Source organism: Pelecanus crispus, chromosome 5 (assembly GCF_030463565.1).
Source record: "Pelecanus crispus isolate bPelCri1 chromosome 5, bPelCri1.pri, whole genome shotgun sequence".
NCBI lineage: Eukaryota > Metazoa > Chordata > Aves > Pelecaniformes > Pelecanidae > Pelecanus > Pelecanus crispus.
In genome coordinates, this window is record NC_134647.1 from 71,668,344 (window position 1) to 71,683,425 (window position 15,082).

Below are 15,082 nucleotides of genomic sequence, written 5' to 3' on the forward strand. Positions count from 1 at the left end.
TGCTGCATCTTGGCAGCCTTGCAGGGAAATTTGGGCAGAAATGCAATTAGCTAAAGGAGAATTCACAGTTTTGCACTTATTTGGGTTGCTGCAGCCCTTTTCAGAGCAGTGGGTGACCCAGGAGAGTTGGCGAGACTCGGTTAGCAGCACCAGCGTCAGCACTGTCTTATGAAAGGATGAGCTGGATCTTAATGACAGCAGATGTCCTTGGGCCTGGTTCTGCCTCTCACGCAGCAGACAGCATCGTCAGGCCTGTGAGGTTCCGTGGCTGACCTGGAGGGTGTCAGCGTGCGTGTCCTACTGATAGGCACCGCTGCTTGCGAGATCCAGAGGGCTTGCACCTTGGAGGGCTCTCGCCTGTGAGACATCAAGCCAAGCTCCAGATTCCTCTGCTGGTTCCTCTGCAGGCTGGGGGCTACTGGGGATTAAAAAAGAAAAAGAAAAAAAAAAAGGGAAGAAAATACACCAAATCTCCTTTTTAAACAGTTGAATGCAAATGGCCTGAAGAACAATGGCAGATGAAATAGCATTCGGAGCAGGCTTTAAAGCGCTTGGAACGTGGGTAGGATCAAAATCAGGTTAGTCTTTGGAGATACAGACTCTGCAGCTTGCCAGGGTGTTTTTAAGCATGCTTTGATGTGTAGTTCAAACACTAGATTTGTCCTGGCAGACAGAAGCACTCACAAATTCATACACAGCCACTCTCTCCTTCCCTCCTCCCCACTGTCCCCCATCTCATGAGATTATAATTTAGCTTCATTACAGGGGAGTTTTACTTTTATTTAAAAGCTGTCCAAATCCCCCTCCTGGGTCCGTGCATTATGCTGAAATGAGTTTACAGATGCTGATGAAACCTTGCAGGCTCTGACGACGAGCGTGGCAGCAGAAGAGCTTTGCCCCACGGGTGTGGTGGTGGCACCTCCTTGATTTCCTGGCTTTGTTTAGGGGCGCTGTGGGTGTGCGTGGTGTTAAACCCGCACTGCAAGCTGGAAGAGAAATCCTGCTGGCTCCGGCAGCTGCGCAAGTGGGGCGAGATGGACGTCTGTCCCCTGGAAGATGGTAATTACGGTAACGAACTTCCCAACATCACCAACGCGCTTACGCAGAGCTCTGGTCACAGCCAAGGTGAGTCCAGGCAGGTGGTGGAAATCCGGCTGGTGGCCAGAGGGGTTGGGTCAGGGTCAAAACTCACCCCAAGGTTGAGAGACCTCAATTTACCTGCTGGTGATGTCTCTGGGAGGCGTGGGAATACAAAACATTTATCTTTACAGCCTCTGGTTTTAGATACACTTGGAAGTGGTTGGCTCTTTGCAACATCTTGGGTGAAGTCACCCATATTTTGAACATCAACTCATTTTCAAAGGCCATTTTTAAGCAATTTGAGCACAGGGGAGTTTGGACCCATATGGTCTGTGCAGGTTTAGGTACAGAGTTCTACGTAAAAACAGTGCTGCTTGAGTTGGAGCGGAACTGAGCTCTGAAGCCCTGACTGTAATGTGAGAGTGGGGAGTTGGAGGTGGTGCAGAGCCCCTTGCCCAGCCCTTAGGTCTCGCATCTGGGCTTCAATTCAGATGGTAGATAAGTCATTAGCCAGGGATGTTAAACGTGGTTCAAATGCAGAGCACAAATGGAGCAATGTAGTTATGGGGTTGTACCTTCATGCTAAAATATTTTCTCAACCCCTGGCAAAGCATTTGATCCCTTTAAAGCACTTCTTCCCATTCCTTTTGCCTGAGGTGGACACTAACTGAAAGTTACTGCACTTACCATGCCTCCATCTGCTGCGCTGGAATTGCTCTTTGGTGTATTACGTGCGGCCAAAATGGGAAGAGGAGAGGGGGGTGGCAGCCACGCCACGAAGGAAACTTCACTCTTCTGGGTGGGATTAGGTCCCCAGCAGCGGTTCTGGAGCGCGGCCGTCCTGCCAGCCCACCCCAGCCGCAGCAGGACCGTGCACCCCGTGTGCATCCTCAGGGAGCGGCTTAATTTAAACCTGGCTTTGCTCCATGTCCTGTGCCAGCCCCGGGACTCCCCCCTGGTGTTCCCAGCTCCACTGAGGATTCGCTTCGGCATTCGGGGCAGGTCACCAGGGCTGAGCAGGTCATGTTTTTAGACATGCAGGGAGTTTCCAAAGTGCATGCCAGGCATGTCCCCTTGTTCCCGCACTCCTGCCTCTCCAAGCAGGGGACTGAAAGCAGCACGGACCCTGGAGGTGTCCCAGGGTTAATGTCTGTGCACATGCAAATACTGCTGCAAATTGTTGCCGCAAACTGTTGCCAGCCGCTTTTATTACTGAAAAGAGAAGAGCTGATTCCTGAAATCCTTCCTGGTAAAGTGAGCAGGCCTGGTTCTGTACGTACGAACACCTGTTTAATTTCTCTCCACCTCGGGGTGCCTGTAGCACTCAGGCTAATTGCTTGTTGCCATCGTTCCCAGAGCATGTTTATCCAGCCGCCCTAGATCAGCTTTGAGCAGTGCTTTTTGTTTTCCCCTCTCAACTGCATTTAACTCGGCCTGTCTTGTGAGTTGCAGGACCTAACATGCAGCACTGCGTCCCCTTTGGGGCTTACTGTTTTGTAACCCGCCAGCTGTGTTTGACCCTTGCGCTCTGGCGTGGCTGGAGCGATAGGAGGATTGCTCCGGATGGGCCTTTTCCTCCCAACAAACCACTTGTCTGATCTGTTTGGCTGGAGTGAAATGCTCATCCAGCATTCGATAGCTTTGAAAATATCATTGTAGTTACAGAACAGGTCTGAAGAGGAGCACAGACATCTGCTGCAGAGCAGCGGTGGGGTTTCAGACGATGCCGTCTCCTCCCTTCCAGCCCCCTCACACGGCCAGGGGAGGTTGCTGGAAGGCGATGGTTCCCCCCATTGCCTGGAGGCAGATAAGACACACTCATGCAGTTCCCTTCACAGCTTCAGATGCTGCTGATCTAAGCAGCTATGGTTCAGTGGAGCCGGGGCTTTGCATTGGAGCAGAAGAGGAGAGCTCGTGGTGCTTGCGGGGCAGTAACGCTGAGGAAGCCCAGTCCTGACCCCTGGCAGATGCCTGCATGCTGAGCGTCACAGGGGTGGGAATGCACTGCCACATTTCAAGGCATCAGCCTCGTATGTGACAGTGGATTATCGTCAGAAAGCTAACAGCAGGGCAGTCCCCGCCTCTTTTCTCACCTCTCTGGCCAAGGCAGCTATTCTAGCAAGTTACTTAGCAGTGCTGTCGAAGGAGACACAGTCTCCATCAGAGGCAGGATGGGCAGCAGAGGTATCTAAAGGCAATCTGCCACAGCGCAGGAGACAGAGCCCCTGTGCTCAGCTCTGAAACGGAGGGAGTAGGACCAAATGGAGCTTTGCTCTCATTGTAGACATTGCTCTGCCCAGGGAGGTTGTGTCTTGGGGCAGGCACAGGCTGCCCCTGCCCCACCAAGGCACTGACGTTTTTTCTCTTTGCAGACTCTCTGGCCAGGCCCAGACGAACCGTGTTCACCCGGGCGATCGAGGGCTGTGACCTCCACTGGCAGGACAGCCACCTGCAGCGCATCATTAGCAGCGACTTCTACGTGTCTCCCTCGTACCAGCGGGAGGGCGAGAGCCTCCTCTTCAACTCGCAGGGGCAGCCGCTGTGGCTAGGTGAGCATTCAAACCAGCAGCCCCTTGCATGGCCTGGGTGGGTAGAGTTGCTAATGGAGAAGAGCCACCCAAGGCATCAAAGAAGCTTTGCTACCCTGGGTCCTTGCAAGCTTCTGCATCCTAGATTGAAAGTGCCTCCCTGGCCCTTAGCCTGAGGAGTAGGGTGACCAGAAGAACTTGATGCCCTCCCACACCCCAGCCACAGTCCTTACAGCAAGCCCCTCATCTTTACTTAAAAACCCTTGGAAGTTGGCTGGGGAGCACAGCGGTATCCTCTGGATTTTTTTCTTCCCTGCTCTCACCATATCTTTAGTCTTCCCTTAAAGGCAATTAGCAGGCGGTAGGTACAGTTAAGCCTTGTATGAGCTTAAGGCATGCTGGACCCGTCAAGCCCAGTGCCCTCCTGTCTTGTAGACCTTTAGTCCATGTACCTCAAGCCACACAACTTCTATACTGCAAAGTCATGACCCTGGGCAGATCAGCAGACCCTCGACAACTACACATCAGGGATTGAGAACGAGTGAGACGAAGGGCTTGGGGTATGCCTGGTGTGGCTGTCAGCCCTCAGACTGACCCCAAAATGGGAGATGCAAGCCCCCCCCAACACCTCCAGGAGGGTGGATGCCTCATCCCCACAGCCCAAGAGGTGAACGTGTGGACATGGAACAGGTCAAAACCCACCGCTGCATTGTCGTCCACTCCAGGAGCCTGGCTCTGCTGTCACCCAGACAAATGGGAAGAGAAGTCATCCAGAGATGTGGTTTGTGGAGCAGCAGGCACTAATTTGCTATTAAGGCCAGGAAAGAAGTTAAAAATGGCCCATGTGAAGGCTGCTGGTGCACCTCTGCTAGCTTAGCTGGAGCAGGAGAGGGCATTTCTACTCTGGGAAGTAGAGACCTGCAGGCAGCAGGTCTCCTCCCCGCGCAGCCATGGGCAGTGGTGGTGGGTTAGCACTTCCATGGACTCCATCTAGCAGGGACGTAGCCCCCCTGTCCGTAGGTAATCTGGGTTCTGGTGAGCCCTTTGGCCCAGCTGGTTGGTGCATGTTATTTTTCTGATGTATTTGCCACGATTTTTGGATTTTGCGCTTTCGCTTTCTTGGCACACCTTCAGGGACTCAGTGCTGGGAGAGGAGTGTGATTTGTCAGCAACTTGCAGTGATGAATTCAGTGAGAAGCTGAATATTGCATCCATTTAGCAAAGGAATAGAGGGAGCAACAAGAAGCTCATTTACAGATGTGTGTGTTCTGAAACGTCTTCCTTGTGTATTCCTTGTGGGTGACCTTTGGGATGTGGAAACCCCATTTGTGGAAGTGGTTGTCTGCATTTCCAAAGCTTTCTGAGCTCTTCCAGGAATAGAAATTATCCCTCTACCATAATTTTAGATCTTCTCTGTTTGCCTTCCCCGCCCCCCTTCCCCCATGGTAGGACATTTTGCAAGAAAATGGGATTTTCACCGCTTGTTATGCAGCATGTCATGTCATCTGCTCCTGCTAATTTCTCACTCAGTCATAATCCTCTCCACAGTTGCTTGTGATTTCAGGTGAGCAATGAGCAGCAGGAGCAGATGAATTCCTAAGCAACTGTGAGTCTTGGGGGGGTTCATGCAACTGTTCCTAATAATAAAACACCAGGTAGGAGAACTGCAGAAGAGATGGGGTATCTGCAGAGCTCACTCCATGGAGGTGTTAAGGAAGCAGTTCAAAACATCACCCCAGATCTGCCAGTGCCCCCAGAGCGGTGCTGGATGCACAGCCTCACCCCATTGCCTGTGTGATGAGAGCAGGGAGAGTTGTTGGAGGACATGCTAAGAAACGTTTGGGAGCAATGAGAGAAATCACCATAAGCCGTGCAAATTTTGGGAGAAATGAGCAGCAGGGTTGTAAGAGCCTGTGTTTGGAGCCGTCATATTGTGGCAGTGGTGTGTTGGAAATGCTTCCGGTAGATAAGGTTTGTGGAGGTGGGGATTTAGGTATTGATGTGGCTGCTGTGGATTGAACATGGTAGGAGTCCCATTAGTATTCCTGGTAGGCATCCCTGCCAAGAGCAGGGAGAAAGGGATGAATTCAAGACAGGGAGCAGGAGTTTAGCTGGGGCATGGGGAAGATCAGTAGAAGAAAATGCCCTGAAGCCTGATGCTGTCAGGTTCTCTCCCCCCATCAGTACCATGCCACGAATTTCTGTGCTCCTCTGGCTCAGCCATGCCCCTGTGTTTGTCCTTGCGTTGCAGAACATGTCCCAACAGCCTGCGCTCGGGTGGATGCCCTGCGTTCCCACGGCTATCCCAGAGAAGCTCTCCGACTAACTGTTGCCATAATCAACACACTGCGACTGCAGCAGCAAAGGCAGCTGGAAATATATAAGCATCAGAAGAAAGGTATGAGTAGAGCTAGGGGAGAAGTGTCTCACGAGGTCTGGCTGGGGTGTCCCAGCTGGTGGGGAAAGTCTTCTCCACCTCAGAGAGCAGTGCCGCCTCATCCAGAGCAGCAGAGGTTGACAGTGGGCAGTGCTGTACGGGATTACTCACACCCTAGAAAGACAAACTGATCCATCTGATTGCTTGAGCCAAACTGTGTTGAGCTAAGGACAGAGGTGCCCACATGCTGCCTTTGGGCTGCTGGGGTAGGGATGTTCTTGTTCCCAACTGTTGCCATGTCTGGTTGCCTGTAAGGATTGCACAGGCAAGTGATGCCTGCATTAAAGAGGAGCTGCTTGTCTGCAGAGCTGCAGTAACTGGCTGCATGTGTTACCTCCACCTTGCATTTGCTAAGTAAATTGTACCAGGAGGCAAGCCCAGAGTTTCTCATTTTGCAGTTTCAGTTGGCAGGGAGCTGGGGTCAGTTACTGCAGTGCTGCTGGTGGTCAGTGACTCCTGGACCTTTCTAGCTCAGACAGCTTGAGATCATCAAAAGATGGAGCTTTTAAGCCTCACCAGGAGTCTTTGTCATCTCTTGAGAGATTTCTGCTTGTGTTTCCAAAACATTCAGGCTACCATTGTACATGAGTCCATAAGCTGCAGGTCTTACTTTATAGACCCCATCTTGGGACTGTACAGTCCCTTGTGTCCTCCTGGAACAGCGAACAAGCCGCTGCATCTTATGTGGTCTTAGGGGCACCTTTTCTTGTTGGGTGCCTGCTCCCTCTGATGTCTGTGGCAGTGTGCATGGTGGCTGCTCTGAGCTGCTCCTTACCCTCATGAACTAGCATGCCAGAGTTGGCCCTGGAGGTCCCCATGTCCCAGGCTGTGGGGTAAGAAAAGGCCTCTGGTCTCAGAGACCCCTCTGGGTGTGGAACCTGTCTTTAAATTCCTCACTTCTAATGTCTTTCTGTTCTATTTCTTTGCAGAGCTGCTGCAGCGAGGAGCAACAACCATCACCAACTTGGAGGGCTGGGTAGGCCACCCTCTGAACCCCATCGGCTGCCTCTTTCTCACCCTGACCGAAGCTTGTAGATTAGAAGAGGAGAATTGCCTTGAAATTTCAGGTACTGAACGCTCCTCCTGGCTTCCTTGCAGGTGGCTGCGGCTGAACCGAGCCTGGCGGGCAGACCTTGGGTGCAGGTCTGGGGCTTGGGACTCCTGGGCTCTGAACGTCCCCTCTCTCCACCTTTGCAGGAGCAGTCAGGACAGTGCTGCAGTGCAGAGAGGGGGAGTTAGTGCCTTGAGTTTTCCCAGTGAGGTTTCCCAACCCAGTTTTTCTGGTTTGCAGCCAGGGCAGAGCAGGAGAGTGGCTTAGTACAGCCGGACCGAGGCATGCCAACCCACGGGAAGGTTCTGGAGTCAGCTCTGCACCCTGTTGCACAGGTCTCAGGTGTCCTGCATCTCGTAGTGAGAGCAGGAAGGAGGGTGAAGCCCACATCTCCTGCAGGGAGCTTTTATCCTTCATCTCTGGGTAGCTGAAGGCAGGCAGCAAGGGAAGCGTGGGTCTGGCTTCTAATGTTGAAAGGTTTTTCTCTGCCGTGGTTCTGCCACCTAGGAAGGCTCTTCTAATCTTGCTGCGTCTCTTCCCCTTCTTCTAGATGCTGGGGACTCCAAACCCCCAGTGTATCAACATGTGCCCGTCGCGACCGGCAGCCAAGACAGCGGCGAGTCCTACCTGTCCCTGGCCTTAGAGGTGGCTCTCATGGGGATGGGTCAGCAGAGAGTGATGCCTGAAGGTCTCTATGCCCAGGACAAGGTGTGCCGCAATGAGGAGCAGATCATTGCCCGGCTGCAGGACCTGGAGCTGGACCCGGTGTTGGTGCAGACGCTGCGGAAGCAGTGCATCTTGCTGCTGGAAGGTGGGGGCTTGGTCCATCTAGCTGGTTTCTGTGTCTTAGCTGAATGTTGTTAACATCTCCGGGGTGCCCTTTCCAAGGTTTATGCCTGGGTGACCCCATCCTGGCTTCTTCCACTGTAGGATGGCTGCTCTGCCCCATCATCTGGCAAACAAGGGTTTGCTGACATCCTTGGAGCGAGACCGCCTCCGAGGCATTACCGAGAAGGGTGCTAAGCATCTGGCCTCAGTTTCTGAGGGATTTTGACCTGAAAGGGTTTTTAGAAAAGGAAAGAGCAGCCCTTTGCCCTGGATCCAACTTGAGTGATGCACCAGGGAGCTGCTGAGCAGATCCTCAAAGCTTTGGGGTGGTGCAAACCCCAGCCACAGATCCTGCTGTGCTAATTATGGCTGACGGGCTCTGCTTCTGCCTAGGTGGTCCCTTCAGCGGCTTGGGAGAAGTCATCCACCGTGAGAGCGTCCCCATGCACACCTTTGCCAAATACCTGTTCTCTGCCCTGCTGCCCCACGATGCAGACCTGGCGTACAAGCTGGCTTTGCGGGCCATGAGGTTGGTGCATGTTTTATTCCATCTCTGCCCCCCATTTTGCCGCCTCCTCTGTTCCACCAGGAAGCTGGGATGCTTTACAACCCTGGAGCGGGGATGGGAGCAGAGGCAGGCTTGGTGCTTGCTGTCCCTGGGATCATCCTGTACAGTGTGTAGGGCTGCCCTGGCACCAAGCAGCAGCGCAGAGACTCCTGCTCTCTGTTTGGGTGATTCCTGGTTTTCAAGCCCCATCTGTAGGGATTTGCACAGGCCTGATAATGTCTGCTGGTCCAGCCCTCTGTCCAGCCCCTCGCCCCATGCTGGATGCCACGTGCCTGGCTCTGGCCGGAGCAGGTCCCAGGCATGCTCGGTGCTGTCATCTGCCTTGTGTCTGCCAGGCCTTGGGCACCCTGCAGCCCTCCCTGCCTGCAGGAAGGGCTGTTGTCCTGGCACAGATGGGCAGATGGTTGCCCTAGGCTCCAGAATGTCACAGAGATGGACAGAGGGCACAGTTGTGCCCTGTTCTCCATTAAAGCCCAGCTCCGTCTCTGGGACTGGGGACACAGACAATGCTGAGAGCTGCCCCTTCTCCCTCCCCGGTGTGTGACACCCCTCAGACATCAGCCCGTGCGCTGCAGTTTTTAGGCAGGGGCTGGATGGGTCTTGAAAAGGCTGGAATTTCCCAAATGAGCCAATGCTTGAAGGACCATCAGCCCCAGAGCATCCTAGTGCCCTCTCCCTCTGACATGTTGCAGCCCTGAGCATCATCTTTGTTGTGGCATTTCCTTGGTGAAATGGGCCATCTCTCCCCAACAGCAGGGGAAATTTTGAAATCCCCCTGCCCTGGGAAGAGCTGCTTGGGAGGACAACCAGACCTAAAGGAGCAGCCAGGGGCCTCTGCAGTGTGTGGGGACACCATGCCCCACCAGACCTAAAACCTCCCAGCCACCGAGCAGGAACAGGGCCGAGTGCCCTGGGGGTGCACGTTGCTCCCTCACCATCTGTGTCAGTGCCCGTCCCCTGCTCCCAGCTGGGACCCCCTGTGTCGGGGTGTCTCTGACCTGAGCTGGGAAGGTTGGGCTTCTGCTGCCCCATGCCTGTGAGCAAGGACAGCAGAGATGGTCGGACGCTGTCCGTGTCCAGGGGGACAGTTTCCCTCCTGCATGCCGTGGCTGGCCACCGAGTTACTGGCACCAGCACCAACTAAGAGCCAACATGGGTTTGTCACCATGGCTGGCGATGTGAGACTCCTGCTCCCCTGCCTTAGGCTTCCTTCTCCCCTGGGTTTTCCAGGCTTTTGGATATCCCCACACAGCAGGTAACCCAAACCGGCTGCAGAGGCCCTGGGGAAATGTGCTGCTGCTTCTGATCATAACTGGGCGTTTTAAGAAGAACCAGATGATGAAGCCAGGAGTTCTGCCGGGTGCTCTGACATGAAAGGAGCAGGGAGGGAGGAGGGATTTTGTTTTTTTTTTTTTTTCTTGAGGCTTGTGCTTTTCCTTACAAGTTTATAAATCACTTCACGGATCATTCTCCCCCTTTCAAGTTGGTCTCAGATTGATCCCTGTGCCCATGTGTTGAGCACGCAGCCTCGGGAGCCCCCACACGTGCACGGCAGCAGGATGCTTTCAAAGGCAGCACCGTGGGCAGCTGCCTGCAGGCAGCCCCTGCCTCGCCTTGCCAGCACCTTGGGGAGAGGAGGCGAAACCAGGGCTGGGCTGGGGCTGCTGTGGCGAGGCTTGATGTCGTCTCTTCCCATTTACCCTCCAGGTTGCCCGTCCTGGAGACCACGGCACCGTCCGGCGATGTGACTCACCCCCACCACCTGGTCTCGGTGGTCCCCAGCAGATACCCGCGCTGGTTCACCCTGGGGCACCTGGAGTCGCAGCAGTGCGAGCTGGCCTCCACCATGCTCACAGCAGCCAAAGGTTGGTGAGGGGCCAGCTCTGGGACGGGAGTGATGGGACGGAGCTGCACAAGAGCATCGAAGGGATTTTCCTGAAGAAAAGAGGGAGCTCCTGCTTCTGCTCCCTTGAGCACTGGCAGAGACCAGGCTGGGTGCCCCACTGGCAGCCCGCCACGGGCAGGGCATGGTGGGCTGGCCTTGGAGCAGCCCACTGGAGTCTGGGATCTCCGGGGCTCTTGTCCCAAAGGGCCCCAAGGCTTGTGGTTGGGACAGGAGGTTTCCAGGAGGTGCAGGCAACCCTGCAGGTATGCCAACCACAGTGCTGCGGATCCTGGGTAGTGCCTCTGGGTGATGCTGGACCATACATGCCCTGCAGCATGGTCAGCTGCCAGGTCAGGTAGCCCTGCCAGACGTGTCATGGGTTCATGCCATGGTTTAGTTTGAAGCTGCTTATCCTTTTACCTCTGCTTTGTCTCTTCCTGCCCTCTGGTAATGATCTTGCACAGGCAGTAGGAGGGAGAAGACCTCCCTGTGCACCAAGCCACGTGTGGCTTTCGGCAGGGCTGGAGATGGGGACAGCTGTGCTGGGTGGGACACCGGGATCCCAGCCCTGGAGGGCTCGTAAAACACCTCCTCGCTGGTCTCTTGGGCCTGTTCGTTTCCTGCCCAGGCACAATGATGAAGGCAAGCACAGGCTTTTCATTAAACATCCCTCTGTCCAGAAACTAACCCCACCAGCATGGCGAGTGCCTTGTGCCTCATGAGGGTCGGCAAGCCGAGTGGTTACCACTGCCCGCTGCTGTCCCGCACAGTCTGTGGCAGCCTCCAGCCCCTGGTACAGCCAGCCTGATGGGGAAGGTGCCGCTTCCCTGGCGAGGTGGAAGGTAAATGAGCTGCCAGAAAGCTCCAACCTTGCTGCCTCGGCAGCCTCTTCTCTCCTTCCAGTCCTCCTCCTCTTGGCTGCTTTTCCAAAACTGATGGTGTCCTGTCCCTGCCTTGCAGTGCTCTGATGGCAAGCTGGTACCTGGCTTATCCTTTAGTTTCTTCTCTATTCCAGTGCCTAACGGGGATGAGGTTTTTGTGCTGGGAGTGTAGGGCCATTGGATTGCATCTGTTTTTCCCACCGTCACCTTCCCCGGGTGTTCCCCCACTGCAGCATGTCCTGATGTGATCCTGCGTCCTCGCAGCCTCTCGCGCCCGTGTGCCCACAAGCTGTTTTAGGGAGGCTTGGGTTTTGGTGGTGGTGCAAGCAGCTGCTGTGGGTGGCAGGTGATATCTTTAGCTATTAGTCACCCAAGATGTCCGTGTGTGCCTGGGTGCAGCACTAGGTTTTTTACACTGCTGTGTGTTACTTGCTTTTCTTTGCGTGAGGCTCATCTGCTGAGTTTACGACTATGGGAGTAAGAACATGAACCTGGAACAAAGCAGAGGGACCTGATGTGGCACGTTGGCATCTCTGGTCTGCACCCATGCCAAAGGTCCCTCTCCCCACCCTGTGTCCCACAGGGGCTGACAGGAGGATTTCCCAAGCCAGATGTAGGATGATGATATTAACGTGCCTTGATGGGTCCCTTTTCCAAGATCCTGCCTCGTCTCCCAGTGCCATTATGTATCCTTCTAACACCCATGGCCTCCTGTGACAGGAAGCTCACAGCATCACTGGATGTTGTGCCAAACACCCCCTTCTTGGCGGTATCTCAGCCTGTCTCGATCATGAGAGCTGTGTGCCTGACCTGGGACATCCAGGACCAAGCCACAGTGAGTCTGGGTGACTGTGGCCCAGCCTTTGCTAGCCTTGCAGAGGGAAGTGGCTTACTGGGCAAGACAGTATGTGTGCAGCAAACAGCTTTTCTTCTTCTTTTTGATGTTCCTAAATGAATCATAGAATCATTTAGGTTGGAAAAGACCTTTAAGATCATCCAGTCCAACCATTAACCTAACATTACCAAGTCCACCACTAAACCAATTAAAGGTAGAGTAGCAATTTGGTGATTCCTGGCTTGGTGGCTGGATTATTTTTAATGGAAGTAAAAACTAGGAATCATTAAGATTGGAAAGGACCTCTAAGATCATCATTCCAATCATCAGCCCAACATCACCATGCCCACTAAGCCATGTCTTCCCGTTTTTTGAACGCTTCCAGGGATGGTGACTCCACCACCTCTCTGGGCAGCCTGTTCCAATGCTTGACTACCCTTTCCGTGAAGAAATTCTTCCTAATATCCAATCTAAACCTCCCCTGATGCAGCTTGAGCCCATTTCCTCTCGTCCTATCGCTAGCTACTTGGGAGAAGAGACCAACACCCAGCTCGCTACAACCTCCTTTCAGGTAGTTGTAGAGAGCGATAAGGTCTCCCCTCAGCCTCCTCTTCTCCAGGCTAAACAACCCCAGTTCCTTCAGCTGCTCCTCATAAGACCTGTGCTTCAGACCCTTCACCAGCTTCATTGCCCTTCTCTGAACATGCAAAGAAGTGAAGACTGACCTTTCCGCAGCTGTTCAGCACTGAACATCTCCCCAGACCCCTCCTTTGTTGGGAAAAGGCTGCTTTACAGCTGTCAAATTTGAGCCCAGGGTAGAACATCCAGGTGCCTGGAGATGTCTGCTAATGCTCCAGGACATGTCTGGGATCACTCAGGGTTGTTTGTGCTCTCCGTGAGTGGATGGTCTTGAGTGAGGATGGGTGCTGTAGGATGTGTCACCTCCTGGGGAGGATGCCCCAGTTTGCTGTTGGACTGCAGGGCCTGATCCAACATCTCTGTGCATTCCTCCATGTGTGCGTCCAGAGGGGCTGACCATGCTGAAGGGGCTGTTCATCACCTGGTGCAGGCAGGAGATGGGGCTCGGGGGCAAGGTGGGGGGAAGCCAAGCCATCTGACCGCCCTTTTCTGCACCCAGGGGACATGCTGCGCCTACGCACGGTGCTGGAGGCCATCCAGAAGAACATCCACTCCTCCTCCTTGATCTTCAAACTGGCCCAAGATGCGTTCAAGATTGCCACACCAGCTGACAGCAACTCGGACACAACGCTGCTCAACGTGGCACTGGAGTTGGGGCTGCAGGTACAGGATGGCATGGGGGGATGCCGGTGGCCCTTCTGCCCCTCATGCTGCAGCATGACAGCCTGCCACCAAATGGATGGTCCCCCATGGAAGTAAATTCATCCCTGCGTGGCCCGGAGTGGGGGAACCCAGCCCCCAGGAGGACCCTGTGGCCGCTGAGGTTTGGGTGGAGGCGAGGCAGCACTGGAGAGCCTCGCAGGGAGCTGGTAGCTAGCTGGCCCAGGAGGATTTTTGAGGAGCACCATGGTGCTGGGTGGCCTCGATGGAGCCCCATGGGGCGGCCGGTCACCCCGCGTTTGCCTTGCAGGTGATGCGCATGACCCTGTCCACCCTCAACTGGCGGCGGCGGGAGATGGTGAGGTGGCTGGTGACGTGCGCTACCGAAGTGGGTGAGTGCCTCGCCGCGCCGGGTGGATCCGGCCCGCATCCAGTGGGAGCAGGGTGGACACAGACATCCTGGGGTCATTCATAGCCCTGGGCGTCTGAGCTCTCCTGAGTCTCCCATTTCTTCCTGGGTAACTGGATGCACCCCCAGAGCACCAGCTGGCAGGGCTGGGGCCACAGTGGTGGCCAGGTTCAGGACTGGGACAGGTGCCCTGTGTCCCCACGCCAGGCCAGCAGTGTTCGCTGTGCCCTGCAGCATGGCTGAGCAGGGTAGCCTCTGCCTGTCCCCCTCCACCCTGTCCCTGTTGGAGCAGAGGCAGCGGCTCAGCACTGTTGTGGGCTGGCTTTGCCCTGGCTCCGGGCACCCGGGGACTCGGAGGAGCCCCGTGATCTGAGCCGTGCTCCAGGGCTGTGGCTGTGACCCCAGTGTTTTCTTGCAGGGGTGAGGGCCCTGGTGAGCATCCTACAGAGCTGGTACTCGCTGTTCACCCCCACGGAAGCCACCAGCATCGTGGCAGCCACGGTGATGTCCCACAACACCATCCTGCGCCTGAGCCTGGACTACCCACAGCGGGAAGAGCTGGCCAGCTGCGCCCGCACCCTGGCCCTGCAGTGCGCCATGAAGGACCCGCAGAATTGTGCCCTGTCTGCCCTGACCCTCTGTGAGAAGGACCACATCGCCTTTGAGACCGCCTACCAGATCGTCATCGACGCTGCCTCCACCGGCATGACCTACACCCAGCTCTTCACCATCGCCCGCTACATGGAGCACCGGGGCTACCCACTCCGGGCGTTCAAACTGGCCTCGTTGGCCATGACGCATCTCAACCTGGCCTACAACCAGGACACGCACCCAGCCATCAACGACGTGCTCTGGGCCTGCGCCTTGAGCCACTCTCTGGGCAAAAACGAGCTGGCGGCCATCATCCCGCTGGTGGTGAAGAGCGTGCACTGTGCCACGGTGCTCTCGGACATCCTTCGCCGCTGCACCATGACGGCCCCAGGGCTGGCGGGCATCCCCGGCCGCAGGAACTCGGGGAAGCTGATGTCCACCGACAAAGCCCCCCTGCGACAGCTGCTGGACGCGACGATAAGCGCCTACATCAACACCACCCACTCCCGGCTCACCCACATCAGCCCGCGGCACTACGGGGAGTTCATCGAGTTCCTCAGCAAGGCCAGGGAGACCTTCCTCCTGGCGCAGGATGGGCACATACAGTTTGCCCAGTTCATTGACAATCTCAAACAAATCTACAAAGGCAAGAAAAAACTGATGCTGCTGGTGCGGGAACGGTTTGGGTGA

General features: G+C 55.2%; 1 protein-coding gene across 2 annotated transcripts in view; it reads left to right on the forward strand.

The window, feature by feature from the left end:
* ZSWIM5 (zinc finger SWIM-type containing 5) overlaps positions 1-15,082 on the forward strand; it is a 100,865-nt gene extending 85,783 nt beyond the window's left edge. For both annotated transcript variants that reach the window (XM_075710873.1, XM_075710872.1), the window contains 10 exons: positions 946-1,125; positions 3,453-3,629; positions 5,860-6,006; positions 6,975-7,112; positions 7,647-7,907; positions 8,318-8,453; positions 10,200-10,357; positions 13,232-13,395; positions 13,703-13,784; positions 14,220-15,082. In XM_075710873.1, the coding sequence (XP_075566988.1) occupies positions 946-1,125; positions 3,453-3,629; positions 5,860-6,006; positions 6,975-7,112; positions 7,647-7,907; positions 8,318-8,453; positions 10,200-10,357; positions 13,232-13,395; positions 13,703-13,784; positions 14,220-15,082 (2,306 nt within the window). The remainder of the gene's footprint in view (positions 1-945; positions 1,126-3,452; positions 3,630-5,859; positions 6,007-6,974; positions 7,113-7,646; positions 7,908-8,317; positions 8,454-10,199; positions 10,358-13,231; positions 13,396-13,702; positions 13,785-14,219) is intronic.